Raw genomic sequence first — 20,892 nt, forward strand, 5'->3', positions numbered from 1 at the left:
AGGTCATAAGTTCAATCTCTGGTACCAAGAAAAAAATTTTCCCTTCTCCAAAAGCATCTTAGACTCTGATTTGAGAAATACGTCAATGAGATTCCTATCCTGTGGCAAGAACAAAACTTGCACTTGAATTGCAGACACTAGGGACAGTGAATGAGGAGACTGTATGCATCAACATGGGGAAAGTAACTCCTACCTACTTGGTCCCAAAGTGGCTGCTACCTGGCTTTTTCTTGTTTTTTTTTTTTTTTTTATTTATTTGCCTGTTTGTTGTTCCTGCAGTGCTTGGGGAGGAACCCAGGGCCTCACATAGGCTAGGGAAGTACTGTACCACTGAGTCACTCTTCAGCCCTCCTATCTGGTTTTGAGAATGGGGTCAAGGGTAAAGAACAGACTAGAAGAAACCTGTCTGTGCAGCAGGAGCCTGATGAAGGAAATGGGGCACAGGACAGTTATTAACTGCCACTCTGTGGAACTGAGTCCCCTCCCGGCCCTCCCCTCCAGCACAGCTGATTCGAACTGGCATGTGTGGGGAGAGATCCACCATGCTGCTTCTCTAGGTCTCCTCCCCACCCTCGCTACCCACCCACACAGTGCTCCCGGCAGGTGTGTGAGGCTGACAGAAGGGGCAGCAGAATCAACTAGCTCATGCCCTCGCCTAGCCCCGCTTCCCCTGTGCATTCGCGGAAGAAAAGGCGTCCACACCACAGCTTAGCCAAGCTGGCCTGGCCTGGCCTGGCAGGAGCAGTACCTGAAGGGTTTGCTGTCAGGGTCAGTGTCCTTGAAGCCCATCTCCTCCAGCTTACAGCGGCGGTACAACTCATAGTGCCGGGTGTGGGTCTGCTCCCGCAGATCCTCCATGTTGACACGAATCAGCATCTCCCGCAGCTTCACAAAATCGCAGTGGGCCTCATTTTCAACTGCACAGCAGGGGTTGGGATATTGAAAGTACAGTGAATGGAAGGCCAGCAATGGATGACATGAGGCAAAAGTCTAACAGGGACATCACCTTGTCACTGGCCATACAGAGCCTGGGAATTTACCTCCTTACTCACTTTTCTACTGAAAATGGAAACGAAAAGTTATAAAAATGATAGTAGTGAAAAACCACAATATTATAAATATTATCTAAAGATCTTCAAAAGCCTCTAAACCCACAATTACTAATCAGATCCTCATAGGAATGTCTGATCTGTGCCTCTTTGTGGACAAATAGTGCATGTGTTTCCAAGCATCCATCCAACCATCCAATAAATATTTGTGCAACCTGTGTTCCCAGTATTGTATGGGGGCCCTGGGAATTCAGAAACAAAGTCATGAAGTCTTGCTCTCAGAAGCTTACAGTTGCATGGAATAGATGTAAATAGGTAAATGCAATACAATGCAAAAATTACAAAAGGAGGGATAGCTGAGGTCAGTGAAAGCCCAGAAGAGGGACTACAAACTCAAAACTCCTGGGAGACTAGAGGCCTCATCAAAGAGACAGCCTCTAGGATGACTCTGGAAAGAACAGACACTTACCAGGCTGATCTCTGTGAGACAAGGCAGGGTTATATGGCTAGTGAGTTGCCGAGTTAAGGCTGGAAGCCAGGCAATATAGGAGAGGTATAATGGCTAGGACCAGGTGACCGAGTCTCCAAAGGATAGGGGGAAAGAACTAGGATATAAATGACAGTGACAAGAGGGTTGCCCGTCTGGACAGTAAAGGCTGAGAGGTCAGCAGAGGGTTGACAATGGTCTAACAGCAGCAGTGATGCACAGGAGAAAGTGGACCCTACTTTCCATTGTGAATAAATAAGCTTCCATCTCATGAGAGCATGGCAACGGTCTGTATTTTGGGCAGTGGTCAAGAATGACAGAGATGTGGACTAAATCACAGAAAAGCAGATTTCTAGCCAAAACAGATCATAAGCAGGGCTCTATGAGGGTGCCCTCAGGCATGTGCTATTGATGGCATCTGGCCTGACCAAATCAGAAATGATAAATAAGTGGCATCTGAAATGATAAATAAGATCAGCCACCCCAGATTTCACCTTGCAGGGGAGAGGGTAGTGAGGTTAGAAAGGGGGTGAGTGAGATGACAGGACTGGGCATGCCTGGAGTAGATGGCTTGTAGTCATCAGAAGAATCTTTCTAAAGCCCAAATGAGCCCACATAACCCCTCTGTATAATCCCCACTGCATTAGGATACCCCCCTTCTTGCTGTCGTAGAACTGTTAATATTAAAAATCCCATCAGAAGGTTACTTCTCAGGACCATGCTAGGTGCTATTAGCTCCTCCATCTCTGGATGGTGATCCCTGGTGGTCAGTCAAAAGGTGATTACAAGGCCTCTGCAGGCTGTCCAAGAAATACACAACTTCTTCCTTCAAAATGAACAGTCAATTCAAATTTGTAAGAACACCCTTCAAAAAAGCCAGCTGGGGGACGTCACTGGAACCACATGCTGGCTTCTGTCCTCTCACCTTAGGTTGCTGTCTCTTAGCCCACAAATTCATTCCCTGAGTGAAACTGGTGGTCTGGGAAGCATTTACCAATGTTCCTAGCGGAGCATCCCTAGTCCCAAGTGGCAGAGAAGAGCTGAAGTTATCACAGCTCTGTAACTAACCTTGCTCTGCCTATAAATAGTTCAAGCTTAAGGACTGCTCAGTGTAAACTGTGAAGTAATCATACATATGGAAAAAGTGCATAAAATGTGTATATGCTACTTAAAGAATTTTTAAAAATTAGCACTGGTGTTTCTACAACCCAGGTGAAATATTCCTAGGACTTTAGAAGCCCCTTCACGCCCCTTTCCAATCTCATACGCACGTCTCCTGGCAATGAATCTTAACCACTAGCCTGACTTTGGGACTCATCATTCATTTTCTTTCCTTTACAGTTTTACCACTTATGTTTAGATTTCTAAAAATACATACAGGATCTTATTTAGTTTTGCCTACTTTTGGAATTCATAAAATTCAATCCTACATTATATTATTCTTCTCTGATTTATTGAGCTCTACATTATGTTTCTGAGACTCATGGAGATGTAATTGTAGTTTATTAATTTGCTATTTGATATCTCATTTATGACTATTTCACAATTTACTCAGTCTATTTTCAGCAGCTTCCTGAGTTGTTTCTAATTACTTGTCATGTTGAACAACACTGCTATGAACATTCTCGTACATCTCCTGTGCTGTCAAGCAAATACACTTACTTTCTTGTACACTCCTTCCTTGCTTTAAATCCACTTGCTTATGTTTTATGAGCGCTTTCTCTACTAGAGACAAAGGAGTGGGCTCCCATTAGAGGACACAGGTAGGGAGCCAGAGTTTGCCTGCTAGTCACCTCTGTAGCCATTTGAGACCAAAGCTGAATGAACAGTGGCCGGGACAAATTAGGGATTTGTCATACAGTGGCTGGGAGAGGCAAAAAGGAAAGCAGAAGGGGCTCTAGAGTGCATCCCATCTGGTAGGGACTCACCCTGAACAGTGCCCCAAGGATACTGCCGTGCCTTCATCATCTTGTTGCCTATCTTCAGTTCTTCCGTGCTGCCAATGACAGCAAACGGTAGGTGTGCCTGAAACAGAAGGAAAACAAATGCTCAGAACTGCAAAGGAAAGGCACTACACATCCCATAACGCAACCGCTGCTCATCTCTGGGGCCTTGGGCCCTCACTGTGCAATGTCACTCACTGCTGTCAATCAGCTAGAGGCACTGATAAGGTTTCTGAGCCAATCATGTGGGGATAGGAAATCTACTCCTAGCTCCTGCTGCTCAGAAATTCACAGTAGATAAGAATGACATGGTCAAAGGCATAGGGAGCAGACAGAAAATAAGCAGAATAATAAGCAGACACACAGATTAGCAAAACTGTTCCCTCGGCAGAGCTGCAATGAGGGGAAGAGCTTTGGGAAGGGGATGGGAAGTGGTGTGGACAGAGATGATAAGGGAGACAGAGAGGGCTGTGATCAATAGCCCTTCCTCCTCCCACAGCTCGAGATCCTTGAGAATGAGCCACAAGGCTGGCTGAGTCATGTTATCCTTGCTCTAGTCCTTCCCTGGAACAAGAGCTCACATTGAGGTGAGATGCCTTGCAGGCAAGTCACCAAGTATCGCCCACATGCTGTGCCATTGCTGATTTCCATCAGCTTCACCCATGTGACACAAAAAAGCTAAGAGGCAGAGATGGCAGAGGGCTGGACCGAGGGAGGAGGCGAGGAAGAGAAGCTGTGTTGTGCTGCCACTCATCCTGGGCTCTCGGATCTAAGGGATGAGGAGGAGGCGGGTAAAGTAGGAGGCACTTCTCTGAGCTCAAGAAAAAGGAGGAAAAAAACCCAAAGAAAATAAAGGCATACAAAATGCCAGTCTTCCCTGGGGCTGTTATTTTCAACATCAAGAGACATTGTTAAAATGACAGGGTCACTTGTTTCCTCTCATTCTCAAACTGCTGTCATTTGACTCCTCCAGCTCTCTCTTGTTCTCAGCACACAGCCCCACCAAGCTGAACTCAGGGGCCTTCAAGACCTCCCAACTCCACTCACCTTTGAAACCCACATCTTCGGGATCTGTTCTGACAAATGTATGAGAGCAGGTCGCTGCTGCTCTCAGCACTGGACCACTCCTATTTCATCTGATTCTCACTACAGCCTTACAGGTCCTCATTCATGGTGGGACAGAACTGGGACACAGAGGTTAAATAGGGTACCCTGGGCTGGGGATTTAGCTCAGCGGCATAAGTGCCTGCCTGGCAAGCGGGAGGTCGTTGAAAGGATTTTTCCCTTGATGGGAAGCTGCAGCGGTGGGAGGTTGGGAGGCAGAACCAAGAGGCTCTATCTTGAGGTCACCTTCCCCGCCCCCAAGCAATTTACCTGGGACGCGAAATGAATTCCAATGGGCTACCTGTGCGTCAGTAATGCCCCTTGGCTCCACCCCAAACCTAGCTACATGTATGTCCCTACACCACATGTGGGGCAGAGAGAAAGCCAGGCACCGGAGGTCATGGAGTCTCTCTCCACATTCTTCAAATAAAGGCCACTTTTATTTCATACTTCTTATCTTTTTAGCCACGCCCAAAAAATCTGTCAGTCGTGAGTTCAATCTCTAGTACCAAAACAAAAAAGATAAATAGGGCACCCAACCCCAATCCCCCATGCCTAGGTCTTCCCAGGGAGCACTGAGGCCAGTGCGTTTTGCCAGTCTGCCCCAGCCACTTAGGGTGGCCTGTGCTCTGCTTCCTGGCTAGATGGCATCTGCCAGAAGTCAGCTAACTGTGCTAGGCAGGAGATCACAGAGACCAGGCTCTGACCCTATCTCCTGCTGCTTTTGAGAGACATAGACACACGGCTATGGCAACCAGAATGGAGTCAAGCAGGACAGGGAGAAGACAAACTTCCAACCACACTCCCAGGTCCTACCCAGGGGACCTAAATCCAAGGTCAAGCATTCTCTTCTTTCTCCCAGGTCTCTGCAGGAGACTGATGGGTGACATTTGTATGTGTGAACCCAGGAAGGAGCCTGGCAGCTGCAAGTCAGTACAGCTGCTGACAGCCAAATCTCTAAGGAGGTGGCCTCAGGGGTCAGCTCTGCCAGCCACAGGGAGCTCCAATGAGACACCTTCAAACTTCCCCTGGTGCATCTGCTCCTAGACCCACTACCTTCTCAATCTACCCCATCCTGCTACAACAAAACAGCTCCGGCTGGGTCATGTATAGAGAACAAAAATGTATTTCTTATAGTTCTAGAGGCTGAAAAGTCCAAGATCAAGGCACAGGCATATTTGGTTGTCTGGAAGGGGCTGCATGATACCTTTTAAAAATTTTATTTACTTATTTATTTATTTATACAGGGTCTCTCTATGCAGTTGAGCCTGGCCTTGAGCTCACTTTGTAGCCCAGGCTGGTCTCAAACTCACAGTGATCCTCCTGCCTCAGCCTCCCAAGTGCTGGGATTACAGGTGAGTCACCATACCCTGCAAAGGCTTTTTTTGAAATTAGAATTTTAATCCCATATCCTAATCCATAAATTAGGATTTTAATTCCTCATTGAGGAAGCAGCCCCCATGGACTTGTCTCCTAATACTATCACATGGGTGTCACTTGGATTTTGCAGGGGACACATTCAAAACATAGCACTAGCTACACTATCACATGTCTTTCTTAAATTCTTCTTGGTACATTTTAAAGTTTCTGATGCTCCAAGTGGTGTGATGTATTCTATTCTCATTCCACCACAACCAATATGCTTGGGAGAAAACATGAACATTTATTTTTTCCCTTGGCACTAGGGAGTGAGCCCGGGGCTTTTACACTGAACTGTATTCCCAGTCCTTTTTATTTTTGAGATAGGGTTTCGCTAAGTCACTAAGTTTCACAGGCTAGGCTCAAATTTATGATCCTCCTGCCTCAGCCTCCCAGAGTGCTAGGAAAATATTCTCTTTAGTTCTGTGAAATACTGTCTAGATCTCGTCTGGTAAGAATAGCTCTACTGGGCTTGGCTTCTTCCAGGGCAGTGTTTCCCAGCTGTAGCTGGCTATGCTCACCCCTATATTCAGGCTCCTATTGGAAGCTGAACAAAGCCATTGCCCAATGTGTTCTCCAGTGGACATGCAAACAATGGTAACACCACTGCTGTCTCAGGAGAAGGAATAGACTTGAGCCTGGGGCTCTCCCTGTGACCCCATTGGTCAGTCATGTGCTCGCACTGTGCTCAAGTGCCAAATTCCCTTCTGGGAACCAAACCCAGCACCTTACAAATGGCCAACCATCTAACCACAGTCAAGTACTCGAACTGCATCTGTTCCTTGGTCCTTGGCTATAATTTGAGCCATTCCAAGAATAGTATGAAAGTTAAACATAACACTTTTTAGTATAGAAGTCTACAATGTTTTTGTTTGTTTGTAGCATGGCGGATTAAACACAAGAACTCAAGCCTGCTAGGGAAACACTCTACCACTGAGCTACATTCCCAGCCCATTTTACATTTTCTTTTGAGACAAGGTCTTGCTAAATTGTCCAGGCTAGGCTCAAACTTGGGATTCTCCTGCCTTAGCCTCCCGAGTAGCTGGGATTACAGGCATGCGACAATGAGCCTGGGTAAAGTCTTCGACCTAGAGAGAGATAAGAATGTGGGTTAGAAGTAATGGGCAACAAGATTTTTCTCTTTCTCTCTCTCTATTCTTTTAACACCTTGATCTAAAATAAGGTTCTCCAGAGCTGGCCATAAACCAAGGAGAGACCGAGGCCTCATCACTTTTACTTTGGACAGGAAAGCCCGGGGTGGGGTTGGGGTGAGCAATAGGACGGCTGTGCAATCTTCCCTGCAAAGGGTTTCTTCCACTTTTTCCAATCTGGGCCCCATGGCAGTGGGCTAGGGAGCCTGAGGCCTGGGCCCTAGAAACAAATCCAGACTCAAAAGGCTGGGACCCATCCCTCCTCCTACCAAAGCCCAGGTCTCTATGATGCAGCTTCAGACACGACGGTGTGTCCAAAGACTCTGCAGCCTTTGAACACGGGTATTCCGGGAGGAGGCAGGCTATGCAATCCTGCGTATTTATTTGCTAGCCATGGCTTTCCCTCCTTCCCCCACCCCAGCACAGCAACACAGAGGATTCCCAGTCAGGCTCAATCCCATGCCAATGGAATGAGAGGCTGAGGCTATCTTTCTAGCTCAGCAAAGCACAGTAGAATGCGGGCGAGTGAGTGGCCAGCCTTATTCTAGGGATAACCCTGAATGCATTCAAATTTAGTTTTCCAAAGTGAAATAATGGGCAATGTCAGGCTGTTCTGAGTAACACAACCCATAACCCCTCACAGCCCTAACAGTGCAGTTGAAAGTTGCTGCTTCATAGCATGGGGTTTCCCACCTCAAGGGTGATACTACCGTAGGCTCAAGCAGGAGGCCAGAACAGAGCTGAGCCCAGGATGATTGCTGCTCCAAATCCACAATGCAGTGAGATATGCTTTTATGTGACACCTTGACTGCCGAGAAACCACCATGTTTTTTGTCCTGAGCAAAGCAAACCATAAGCCTGAATGCTGCTGGGTGACTCAGGGAACTGGATTTTGAAAGATAGCTGGTGCATAGTGTCCTGAGATGACTGAGTCTGGACTCTGATGCCAGAGACACCAGGCGACACTTCTCCACAGGCTGGTGTGTTTCTGCACATGAGGCACCTTTCAGGCTTGCTTCTCATCACAGAACCTGTCTCCATCAAAATGCTTTGACTGCTGGGAGGACAAGGACTGATCTTTTCCATTTTTTCCATGCCCACATCAGATCACCGAGGATGTAGCTCCAGCTACCACAATCCAAATAACCTTACCCTTGAGCCAGATTTGTCAAAGTTGACAATGGACTTCTAATAACAAGCCTATCTCTGTGGACAGATGGGCAGGAAGTCAAGCCTGAGACAATGACTTGCTGCCCTGCTATGCTAATTTGTTGGCCAATTCACAGGAGGTGGCAGCTGATGCCCTAATGATAACTTAGAGGCCAGTGGCAGCAGGAAAATTTTCTAAAAATGGCTTTTATTATGAGGCGTTCTTGAGTTTGGCTACCCCCAAGCATTATGTCATTAGGAAAAACTGATGCCTCTCAACAGAGAAAAAGAAATCTGTTCCCAAAGCAGAGGCTTTCTGAAAGCTATTAGCTGTCTCCCTGAAATCACAACATTGAGGCTTTTGCAGCACCAGCATCAACACATTGTAAAAAAGCATGAGGAGATGTTTGACTCTCTGCCTTCCCTATTACTCACTCCTCTAGTAGGGAGAAGTGGGGGAGGAAAGAAAAGAGGACTTTAAAAAATCCATTCATACTTAATAAAGCAAAGCACAACCTTGATACTTAAGGTTGTGCCTCTAGTCACCAGCAAATAGGAGACTATATATCACTGCTCCTTCCAGGGTCATGGGGCTGGGTTATTTGAGTATGGATTAATCCCCAGTTTACGAAGCCTGGTATCTTTTTCAGCCTTTTCATCTTTCAGTGCATCCATTGTCCTGGCACTGTTCCGCCTTTCCTGCATTCTCACAGGGGCTGCCTGGTCTGGCCTAAGGCAGATCAGAAAGGTGGCTAGAAAGAGAAGGCTGAATTTCCTGCTTCACTCTGTGCCTAAAGTCTGTCTTTCCCTTGGGTTTTGCAACTGATTGCTGCATTTCTAGTCTTTGTGGCAGCCACCACTAGGAGAGAGGAGCTGTTTTAATTCTGGATTTTCTCTCATCAGGTAACCAAGAATCAACTACAGCCAGGTGTGATGGTACATGCCTCTAATGCCAGCACTTGGGAGGCTGAGGCAGAAGGATTGCCATGAGTTCAAGGCCAGGCTGAAATGCATAGCGAGACCCTGTCTCAAAAAGAAAAAGAAAAAGAAAAAGAGTCAACTACAAGCCAGACTGAGTTGTGCATGCCTGTAATCCTAACTAGTCAGGAGGCTGCTGAGGTAGGAAGATTGCAAGTATAAGGCCAGCTGGGCAACCTAATTAACAAGTTCCTGTCTCAAAACAACAAAATTGAAAGGGCTGGGGATGTTTTTTAGTACTAGAGTGTGCCTAGGTTTGATCCCAGTACTACAAAAAAGCAAAATAAAAAAAGTCAGTCACCCTAAGATGGCTGGTGAAGGTATGTCAATGCTAAGCTATTTTGTGAAATACTACAGAGCAGAAGCAAGCACCTCCCCTCCTCGGTAAGCGGTGGTGGTCTGGCAAACTGCGGCCCTTCCAGGGAGAGAATCAGCAGCAGCTCCTGAGATCCACACCATGTTGGAACTTAGGACGCTGTGAAACCAAACAACCAGCCTATCTCCCTGCTAAGCAATAGTGAACCTACTGATGCACAGCCTAGAGTCAAATATCCCATTCCCCTATCCCCCTTCTCCCCCCCCCCCGCCCCCGCCGCCCATTAGCAAATGGGAACCAGAAATCTGAGTGTCTCCTGGGAGGTTGACCATAGCAAATAAGGGGGACTTCCTTCTACCATCTATTTGAAGACAAATATTTTTATTACTGTTTTGCTCTTTTCTGATTAATGGTACTGCTCTATTCAATATTCTGTTTTAATAAGTTCTATATTTCATCTCATTTTGATATACGTGATTGAAAGAACAACTATTATAAAGATAACAAAATATACTGTGATGCCTATTACTGTTATCCCGGTAACCTGCTGTGAAGTTCTGTACCAATTTCACTGTACGATCTTAGTTGGCTTTATTCGGTCTCATTCTGTTGTATACTTTTAAAATAAAGTTAAAAAAATACTACAGAGCAAATGGCCAGAAAGTTGAGTCCCCAATGCTCCAACTCACGTTCATGGTTCCATTGATCTCTGCCACCGATTCATCATCTGTAGGGAACTGATAGATCTGGACTCCATTGCTGACAAGTTCGCTGGTGATTTTGATTTTGAACTTTGTTAGCTCGCTCTTAGAAATAGCATCTGATTTGGCAATGATGGGTATGATGTTCACCTAGGGGAAGGAGGAAGAAAGCGGGAACACTGGGTAAATGGCACCTGATAGCAGCCTGTCTTGTTACTTCCTCCTTATCACTGGGACAAAATATCCGACACCCACAATTTAAGGGATGGGAAATTTATTTTGGTTCATGGTTTCAATCCATGGTTTAAGACAGAAACAGGATCACAGAGTGCATGGTGGAGAAGGCATTCAACCTGTGCTGGCCAAGAAGCAGAGACAGAAGGGAGGAGCCTGAGAGGGAGATGATTCCTTCCAGGTCATGCACCTGGAATCCCAGTCCCCCTGACCAGAGCCCAGCTCCAAACAGCATATTGAGCTATGAACACACCAATGGACTAACCCACTGATGAGAACCGTGCCCCGTGATTCAATCACCTTCTTAATACAGGAGGATTTAGGGGGACATTTTAGATCTAAATGAAAAGCAGCATGTCCTAGGATTTCTACCACTGTTCACTGGTCTAGGAGTGGCCAATTCTGCAGCTAAATAACCTGCTAATAAACAGTAATGAGTACTTATTATATGCTGGGCACTGAACTAAATACTTTATATGGCTCAACATAATCTTGACAATAACTTTCTCAGGAGTTCATCATTAGCACTGTTTCACCAGTTGAGGCATTGAGAGGTTAATTAAGCAACTTGTCCAAGGTCACAGAGCAGATAAATAGCAGAACTGAGATTCAAATCCAAGTTTAGCCCTATTCCTAATTTCATGGTGCTAACCATGAGTCTCTATCAGTTCAGAGCCAAGGTGATGAGCTGTGTTGTATCTTGGTGTCAAGGTCACTACTGAGCTGTCTGCAGCAGAAAGGTGACACTTGGCAATCTGCAGCTGACAAGGGGAGAGGTGACTGACTACTCCTTGCTAATGGTGAACCGTTCCATCAATCCAGTGCAGCTGGGCTGGGCCCAGCCAAGCATGCTATGGACTTGCAGGGGGAATTCAAGAAAGGGAGGCACAGGCTGTGCTCAGGGAGGACACACAGAGTCAGAGTCAAGAGTCAGAGACAGAGACAGAGACAGAGACAGAGACAGACAGACTGTTTGAGTCCCATCATGAATTTATAGGTAAAGAAAACAGGTGTGCTGCTACTTGGAAGACTGAAATTATCCCAAAATTAAAAAAAAAAAAATTAAAAGGGCTCCATAAACCAGGCAAGGTGGTGCTCAACTGTATCCCAACACTTGGGAAGCTGAGGCAAGAGGATTGCCATGACTTCAAGGCCAGCCAGGGCCACATATTGAGTTCAAGGCCAGGTTGGAATACATAGTGAGACCTTGCCTCAAAAAAAAAAAAAGGAGGGTAGGACCTGTGGATATAGTTCATTACTCCATGAATTCAATCCTCAGTACTCACCTTAAAAGAAATTAGGTATGAATGCCCAATTTCAGACGAGAAAGGCCACCCCAAGATTTACCCCACTGGAACCCCAATCCTTGAAATTCCTCTAACAAAGAAGAGATGAGGCTTTTACAGTCAGAGGTAAAGAAAGTTGACATACACATGGCTTTGAGAAGCAGAGCACCCCCTGTCATGGTTTATATCTGTGTCCCCCAGGCCTCATGAGTTTGCACTGTCCATTTGTGATGGTTTATTGTCTAGTGCTTGGATTGATGGTATCATTGCTCCACATAGGGGTGGAGCCAGGATGTGATGTAATGGCAGGAAGAAGGTGTGTCTTGCTCTTTGTTGGTTTGAGCTCGCTGTTTGCAGCCGCCATGAACTGCGGTCCAGCCATGCCCACCTGCCTTGGAGCTAACTAAGTGTAGACTGAAACCTCCAAAAAAACTGTAAGAAATAAACCTTTCCTTTCCCAACTTTGGGCATCAGGTATTTTGTCTCAGCGATGAGCATAAAGTGACTAAGACACCCCCTAAGCTCAGGTTCCCACACTGAGCACAGCCATTCCTGCTAGGAGACCCTAGTAGGGCGGTGTGAGTGGTGCTCAGGCACTGGGCTCTAAAATGGGGAACTGGGAGCTCTAGAGTGGGAAGAGAAGCCCTGTTCCTTGATGCTTTGGCTTAGGAATGCCGCTGGGTACTGACACCATGTGGTGCTTTAGGATGAGGTCAGAGAAAGATTGGGCCTTGGAGTCATCTCCTTTGAATTCTCTGGGGGAGTACGAGGTGTCAACACTCTCCCTAAGGTGGAAAAACATGAATTCAGTTCTCCTTGTTGCTTTTTGCCAAGTGTACTATTAAACATATATTAAAGCTGCTTACTTAATGCAGCCCACCCATCAGGCCACTAGCAACATGGCTCTCTGCTGTCCTATGCAGAAACATGCCAGGCATGGTGACATTTTAAGAGCAGTCTATTACTCATGAGAACTAAGCTCAGTGCTGTGAAAAACGAAAAAAACCCTATTTTGATTATAGCTAAAATTCAGTTTATATAATGGATATGCTACCAAATGACTATGTATAAACATCAGATATTTGTAAATACTTTGGAGTGAGAGAGAGCTGGGACCAAATTCCAGATCCATTATGAGTTGTCTGGCCTTGAGTAACCTACTTGCCTCTATGGCCCTCTTTTTTCGCTTACAAAAAATGGAAATAATAATAACAGTACCCACCACACTAGATTACAGGGAGGAAAATAAAATAATGCATACAAAGTGCTCATCACAGTGTCTGCTACAGATTAAATGTTATAGCAAAAAGTGCTCATAATTAGGCTTTTAAAAGAATCCCATGGTCAATTTGTACAGCACATCATCCTTTAATTTATCTAATTTAATTATTTATCTAATTTAAATAATCCTTTAATCTGTCTAATTTATATATGGTATGGGATTTACATTTTTCAGTTTCTCTTAAAGCAGGATGTGCCTAATAGAAACAGATCTATGTTCAAATCTAGATTCTTCCCAGCTAGCTATAGACAACAGGCATGTCACTGAACCTCTCAGTCTCAGTTTTCTCCTCTGTAAAATGGGGATCATCATAGTGTTTAGCTCACAGGGGTGTGAGGGTTCAATGAAATATTCTATGAGGTACTTAACTCAGTAGTGGTTTCTAATGAGGGTTTAACAGATGGTATCTGCTATTATGAAAATTAGCAATAACTTTCCAAATCAGATTTGCAGATGCGATTCATTAATAAGCCAGTTAATATCAGAACAGAAAAAACTTTTCTATAGTCAAAGCCCATGCCTTTGGAGCTGGCTGACCATCTTATATGCATCCACCTTTATTTTCAAGAGGAATCAGTGCACAAAGACATCTCAGGGCAAACCCACCCCCAGTACTGGGAAAGCAGATGACAAAGCATGTGACATAAGTACTTGGCTCAACAACACTGCCTTTGGAGGGAGACAGGGAATGAGGAGAGAATGAGGATGCCATGAAACCTCTACTAGAATCCAACACCTGATCTCCCATCAGCTCCACCCCTACCTCCATACCTTACTGTCCAGCTTCTTCATCGTCACCAGGTCTAGAGACTTCAGGGAATGCCCTGTGGGGGCAATGAAGTACAAGCAGGCATGGATTCGGGAGTCATGGTACGTGTGCAGCACCCTCCGGATCTTCAGCTCCTCCTGCAAGTAGGCCTCAAACTGCGCGTCGATGAATTCCACGATGGGTTTGTAGCTAGAAGGGACGATGGGGAGATGATTGGACTCCTTGAAGAACCTAGACTGTGATACAGTCCCTTCTATAAATGTAAAGTGCCTCCCATAATCTGACTCTTATTCATCCAACTGGGTTTCTTTGTCGACCCTCAGTGGGCTTCCAATTCTGTCAGCCAAGGCCACCTTTTTGGCCTTCATATGAATCTCACTTACACTCATCTGTGTACCTTCACACCGGAATACTCATTTCTCTCTGCTCAGTCCAGTCCTCCTCATCCACAGGTCAGGACTCAGTTGTCCTTCCTCTAACCTTCCCCATTTATGCCAGAAACCTTCTATGACATGGGAGTGCAAAGAAAACTATGCCCAGGTGTGGGGCACATGTCTGTAATCCCAGCACTCAGGAGACTGAGGCAGGAGGATCATTTTGAGTTTAAGAGTAGCCTGGGTTACAAAGTGAGCTCGAGGCCAGCGTGAACTACACGGCAAGACCCTGTTTCAAAAAGACCAAAAAAAATTTGTGTGTGTGTGTGTGTGTGTGTATATATAAAATAAAGAAAACTGTGATATAAACACTTGTGTTTGATTGGGGTCCTCCTGAAGGGGAGGGCCTGCTCAGGACACTTCCTATTCTCCATGGGGCCCTAAGGCAATGTGGAGCCCACCTGCAAGATCTGCCATTGGGCTAATTTTCCTCCACACTGGGGCCTTGTCCACTTCCTGTGTCATGGCTGCTCTGCCTTTGATGGAAGCTGGGTACACAAGACCTCTCCTCGATCCTGCTGGGGAATCCTGTCAGAACGCTGTGGGGTCTTTGCTCATTCTTGCTAGGTCGAGTTAAGTACCCTACTCAGTTCTCCTAAGGTCCACGTATTTTTCAAGTTCTCATTTCCTCCATGATCTTCACTTTTATTGTTAGTTTGTATATATATCTCCATCATGCTTGCATGCAATACTAGGGATGGAATCCATGGCCTCTGCACTGAGCTACATCCCCAGCCCTTCTGTTATTTTTTATTCTGAAACTGGGTCTTATTAAGTCCCAGCCTCCCCAAGTGCTGGGATTACAGGTGTGTACTACTGTGCCTGCGCGAATTGTGACTTTTAAATATAATTATTCAGACAATATTTGGTAAATATACCACCTCCACCATCTGCACACATACTCGTGTGCCCCAGCCTGCTGAGTCACCATGCACAGCTTCCCCAAGTGGTTCCCAAGTCTCACGATGACTTCTTTACCAATTGTCAGTCCTCTGCTGTACCCTGGCCTAGGCTTCCCTGGAGAGCTTCCATTTTCCCTGCTCTGTCGGGTCTCTGCCTGGGCCATCCCTGCTGCCCCTCCGGCCTCTTTCTGCCCTAAGTAGGTCAGCTCAGCTTCCACCTGCCTCTGTTCTCGCTCCCCCACACCCATCCGTCCGCTGCATCTCCATCCAAGGGGTTGTCTCCCTTCAGGGAAAAAGAGGTTTGCCCCGTGAGTGCAGAGCAAGGGGCTCTGCATCTACCACTGCCAGAGGGGAACACGACCAAAGAAGAAGCTGAGCCCAACAAATGCCACCCGCTTGCAGCAGCCCCATCCTGAGCCTTTTTGAAAGAGCCCCCTAGTAGAGAAAAGGAAAACAGCATTTAAAAAAAGAACCACAGAATCCTAGATTCTGAGAGCTACACACAGAGAAGAGATCCAGGTGCAGGAGCCTCAAAGAAAATCTAAAAATATAGTCCTAACTTTCTTCTTTTGATTCCTCTCAGCCAGCACTTTTCTGAAAGGTAACAGCATCAAAGGATCTCTTGGTTTCAAAGTCTTTAGAAGGTTCACAAAAAACTGGGGGGGGGGGGGAATGCAGCATCTCCTTGGTTTATATGAGTTTTGGACAAGAGGCTGGTTTGAATGATTTGATCTTGACACTGCTGCTTTTTTATTTTTTATTCATTATATAACTTTTTCCCTTTGTGTTTTTCCTTTGCAAAAGGGAACAGAAGAAAGAAGACAGTGGGATTTTTTAGCTTCCCCCACCCTGAGTTTCCAATATACCTTCTGTCCATCTTATTGCTGCTGCCTCTGGCAGTGACTCCGAAGAGATGCACAAATCAGACCAGCCAGAGCAGCCAATCAGCTAAACGAGATTTGGTTCTGGGAACCGGAAATGTGTGACTCATCTCTGTCTTAGTCATCTTTGGAACCTCAGTGTCTGGCCTGCTGTCTGGAATACAGTAAGAGTTCTGCCTACCACTTGTGCTCTCCCAATCCCTGTCCCTGTGGCCCATCTTCTCATGGTGGCTATCTTTGTCCCACTCTCTGGCTCACTGGACCCCAATCTGCAGGCTACAAAACCCTTACTTGCACCGGCCACCTCCTCACCAACTGCTGCCTTACTGGAAGTGATACCTGACAGTCTTTCAAAGGTACAGTGTTTCTCAACCACGCACTGCTATGTGTTCCACACTCAAATTCCATGGGGAGCAGGAGCAGGCAGCTTTCTTCTGGCCCTTTCTTCCCTGGGTACTATGATCTCTTCCATCTCCAGCAAAAGCCTGATCCAATGGACTCCGCCCTCCTCATCGCCACTGCTAGTCTTTTTCCACTTCAAACCTGAATTCTTAACCTGAGGTACTCAGACTTCCAAGAAGTTGGATAGAATTCAGAGGCTTCATAAGAAGTCTATGGTTTTCTGGATGTTTATTTTGAAATTGGTCACTCTACTCAACTAGGAGCTTAAGTAGAAAATAATGCATCACTATCACTGATCTTGGACTGAACTTCAACAGTTTCTTCAGCTACAAATGTAGGTGATGATCTACAGGAATGTTTGTAGTATCTGTGCTTTCACAGCCAACAGAAATCACTGATATTTTTGTTTCCTACTGTAATGGTTGCAAGTATCACGATACTGCATTCATGCCCATGACAACTTCCAAACTCTGATAATTATTAAGCCTGCATATAGACACTGTTATTTCAGGAATTAGAAGAGAAACATATGGATTATTAAACCATGATATTTCAATAATTTGTTAGCTCTATTTTTGGTAAAAAATCAGTGTATTTGGGCATTTAAAACTATTATTTTAAAAGTAAGCCTATAGGCCGTGCTAGATTGCTAAAGGGGCCAATGGCACAAAGCAAACACTGGTCTAGATAATTTTTTTTCTTACAGTACTGGTGACTAAATGCAGGGCCTTCACACTGGGCTATACCTCCAGCCCTTTGGATTTTTTTTTGAGACAGAGTCTCACTAAGTCAGTAAGTTGCCCAGGTTGGGGTCAGTACATGCCTCAGCCTCCCATCATGATAGAATTAAACATGTTTGCTACCATGCCTGGCTTAGATAACACTTCTTCATTTCTTCATGTTTAAATACCTTCTTATTACATGTACTATGAAGATAGTAAAATATAATAATAGGACAAAAGTTATTGGGGTTCAGCTACTTTAAATCAGTGATTAGGTGAAGTTTCTCTGAGGACATGATATCTGAACTGTAAGGATGCAAATGATACAGCCAAAAAAGTTGGGAGATGGGGATAATTCCAGCACTCTGGGAGGCTAAGGCAGAGAGACTGCAAGTTCAAGGCCAGCCTGAGGAACTTAGCAATTTAGTGAGACTGTCTTTTAAAAGTAAAAATTAAAAATGGGTTAGGAATGTAGCTTAGTGCAAAGGCCCTGGGTTTAATTCCCAGTACCAGAGATTATCTATGAGGAGAGCATTTCAAGGTGATTGAACAACAAAGAAAGTAATGATCCTGAAGCAAAAGGCAGCTTGACAAGTTTGAACAATAGGAAGGGAGCCAGGGAGCTGCGATTTAGTACATAAAGAAGAAGAATAAACTATTTATAATGGCTAAAGAATAGAAACAGCCCAAATGCCCATCAACTAAGGACTAGATAAAGAAAATATGCACCATCCATACAAAGGTATGTCCTCAGCCATAAAAAAGGCAATTCTGATACATGCTGCCACATGGATGAGCTCCAAAAGCATCACAATAAGTGAAAGAACCTGGACACAAATATTGTACGGGGCATCTTCTATGAGATACCTAGAAAGTAAGATTTACATAGACAAACAGAGGATTAGTGGTGGCCAGGGTCTGAGGGGAGAGGGAAATGGGGAGTTTTTGTTTAATGAGCTTTCTTTCAGGGTGACAGGAATATTCTGGAACTAGATGGAGGTAGAGCTTGTACAACAGGTAGTGGCGGAGACTGTCAATGTATTACATGCCAGTGGACTGCCCCCTTTAGTAGTTAATTTTGTTATGTGAATTTCACCTCAACAAAGACAAAAAGAATACCAACAGATGAAACAAGTAAGGTAGCAAAGCTAGATAATGTAGGGCCTTGTGGGTAGGGCATATTAAGGGAGCTTTTCTTTTTTGTCTTTTTCCTTTTTATTGGTACCGGGGATCGAACCCACGACTGCCTGCTTGCAAGGCAGGTGCTTATGCCGCTGAGCTAAATCCCCAGCCCCCTTAAGGGAGCTTTTTAATGTGAATGGAATGGAATTTTCTCTTCCATAGTACTTTCTACTTGGTTATTGTTGGTTCATAAGAAGTCTATGGTTTTCTGGATGTTTATTTTGAAATTGGCCACTCTACTCAACTATTTGTCACAATTGTCTTTGAGCTAATTACTGTGGTCTCCTCTATTTGCTATTTGGATCTGTACTGTCCCTCAAATGCTTATGTGCTAAAGGCTTGCTCACCAACCTGTGGCACTACTGAGAGGTGATGTGGCCTTTAGGAGGCAGAGCCCAGCGGAAGGAAGGTAGGTCATCTTCCTAGAGTCCTCTTTCTTCTAAACCATTCCTTCTGTGCCCTCTGAAATCCCTGCATCATTGATAAACAAAATTGTCTTTGGGCCAGCAGCACCCACATTGCATGAGTGCTAGTTAGAAATGTAGAATCTTGAGTCCTGAACTCAGAACTATAGGGTCAGAGCCTGCATTTTATCAAGAGCCTCAGTGGCTGGAATGTACATTAAAGTTTGAGAAAGGCTGGCCTATGTCACCTGCCTCTTCACGCTGACAGAAACCCCCTTCTCGTGTCGTCGCAGCCACCGCCAGTGCAGGCTCCTCATTCTCCCACTACCTGTGCACCCTAAGGTGGGGAGCAATAAGAAGGCTCGTAGCTCCTCAGTGCTCCACTAGACTATGACTCTCCACCTCATTCTAAAAAACTTTCTGTATCAGAGACCTACCTCATCTCCTTCTGGCAGCCCTAGACTCACAATCTCTCTCCCCATTCTGGGTAACCACAATATGCCTGAGGACAACCTGTCAAGTTCTGTTTCTTTCTTCTTTGGTTGCATCAACTTCATACCCTTCAGCCCCCTCCATTTCAGCAATTTTCTCATCTTATTGTTAACCAGACAGCTCTACACAAGAAATCCTAGTCTAATATTCTCCGATCACAACCGCACATGTTTCCTGCTCTTGTGCATCTTCAACCCTCCCAAATTAATCTTTCACTCCATAGACTCCTCTAAAACCTCGCCCATTCCACTATCTCTCAGGACAGCTGCAGTGTCCTTGTCTAATTTCTCTCTCTACCTAAACTGAATCCCATGATTGAGCACATTATGGCTTAGATCTAAAATAACCCCCACCCCAGACTCTCACAAGTTGAAGCGAGGTTTGGTTGGAAAGGCCAGGTCAACTTGGAAGAGTACATTCTTGTCCCTGGCTCCTCCTCTACTTTCTTGTTGCCATGTGGTGAGCACTTTTCCTCCACCATGCCATTCTGTTATGCAGTTTCTGCCTTGGAGCTAGCTAACCATGAACTGGACCCACTGAAATCATGAGCCAAAATAACCGACTCCTCCTTTAAGATGTAGATGTTGGATATTTTGTGGCAGGAACATTAAAGTGACTAATACAAATAATCTGAACTGTTTTTGTTCTGTTTTGTTTTTAGTACTACTAGTAGTGATTGAACCAAGGCCTCAAACATGCTAAGCAAACATTCTATCACCGAGCTACATTCACAGAACTTTTTCTGGGTTGCCCAGGCTGGCCTCATGTGATCTTCCTACCCAATCTCCCAAGTAGCTGGGATTATAGGTATCTGTCACTGTGCTCTTTTGAGGGGAGTGTTGCTAGGGAATGAATAACCTTGGGCCTTGTGCTCTATCACTGTGCTTCATCTCTAGTTGTTTTTTGTTTTGTTTTTCTTTTGTTTTGGATGCAGTCTTAGGATGTTGTCCAAACTCCTAGGCTCAACCCATCCTGCTGCCTCAGGTGTCTGAGTAGCTGGGTTTACAGAGAAGCACCACCATGCCATCTCTTCTTAACACATTTATCTCCATTCCACTCCTGCCCTTCCACCCTATTTGACTAGTATCATTTTTACCCTGAATACATTTCAGGACCTGCTTTCTTGCTCTTATACCTCTGCTACTGATGTTGCTTAGAAACAATCACAAAATGAGGTCTTGATACCATTTCAAGATTTATGGCCTCAACCACACAAGGGCCTCTAGAGCAAAAGTACAGCCCCTTTACTTGGACTTCATTGCCTTCCCACTGCCTTCACTGACTGTTCCAAACTGTCACCTGTTCTGCAAGCTCCCAAATTTTCATGACCCCTTTTCTCCACTTTCCAACAAATAAGCCACCACGCTTACACTACCTCAACTTCCTGTCTCGCCCCCATTCTCTACAAACAAACCTACCACTCCTTGCCTCCTAGTCTGTGAGGATGAAATAGTCTCATCTGCCTCAAGGCTTGTTGTCCCTGTGCACTTGATGTCACCCCTTTAGGCTCCTTGAGATGATCACTTCATTATCACCATCTTACTTCCTAGTGATTCTTTTCCTTTAGCCTGTAAACTTCTGTGTGTCTTCTCTCCTCATGAAACA

The 20,892-nt window shown here is 45.2% G+C and overlaps 1 protein-coding gene across 9 annotated transcripts in view; it reads right to left on the minus strand.

The window, feature by feature from the left end:
* The window catches only part of Septin6 (septin 6), a 67,967-nt gene that overhangs the window by 15,793 nt on the left and 31,282 nt on the right, over nucleotides 1-20,892 (minus strand). For all 9 annotated transcript variants that reach the window (XM_063246329.1, XM_005002698.4, XM_003467590.5 and 6 more), the window contains 4 exons: nucleotides 13,871-14,057; nucleotides 10,286-10,447; nucleotides 3,465-3,561; nucleotides 749-917 (listed from right to left, as the gene is read on the minus strand). In XM_063246329.1, coding sequence (XP_063102399.1) covers nucleotides 749-917; nucleotides 3,465-3,561; nucleotides 10,286-10,447; nucleotides 13,871-14,057 — 615 coding nt within the window. The remainder of the gene's footprint in view (nucleotides 1-748; nucleotides 918-3,464; nucleotides 3,562-10,285; nucleotides 10,448-13,870; nucleotides 14,058-20,892) is intronic.

The sequence above is a fragment of the Cavia porcellus genome, unplaced genomic scaffold (assembly GCF_034190915.1).
Source record: "Cavia porcellus strain 051 isolate PalLab524CR breed Dunkin Hartley unplaced genomic scaffold, mCavPor4.1 scaffold_3, whole genome shotgun sequence".
Taxonomy (NCBI): Eukaryota; Metazoa; Chordata; class Mammalia; order Rodentia; family Caviidae; genus Cavia; species Cavia porcellus.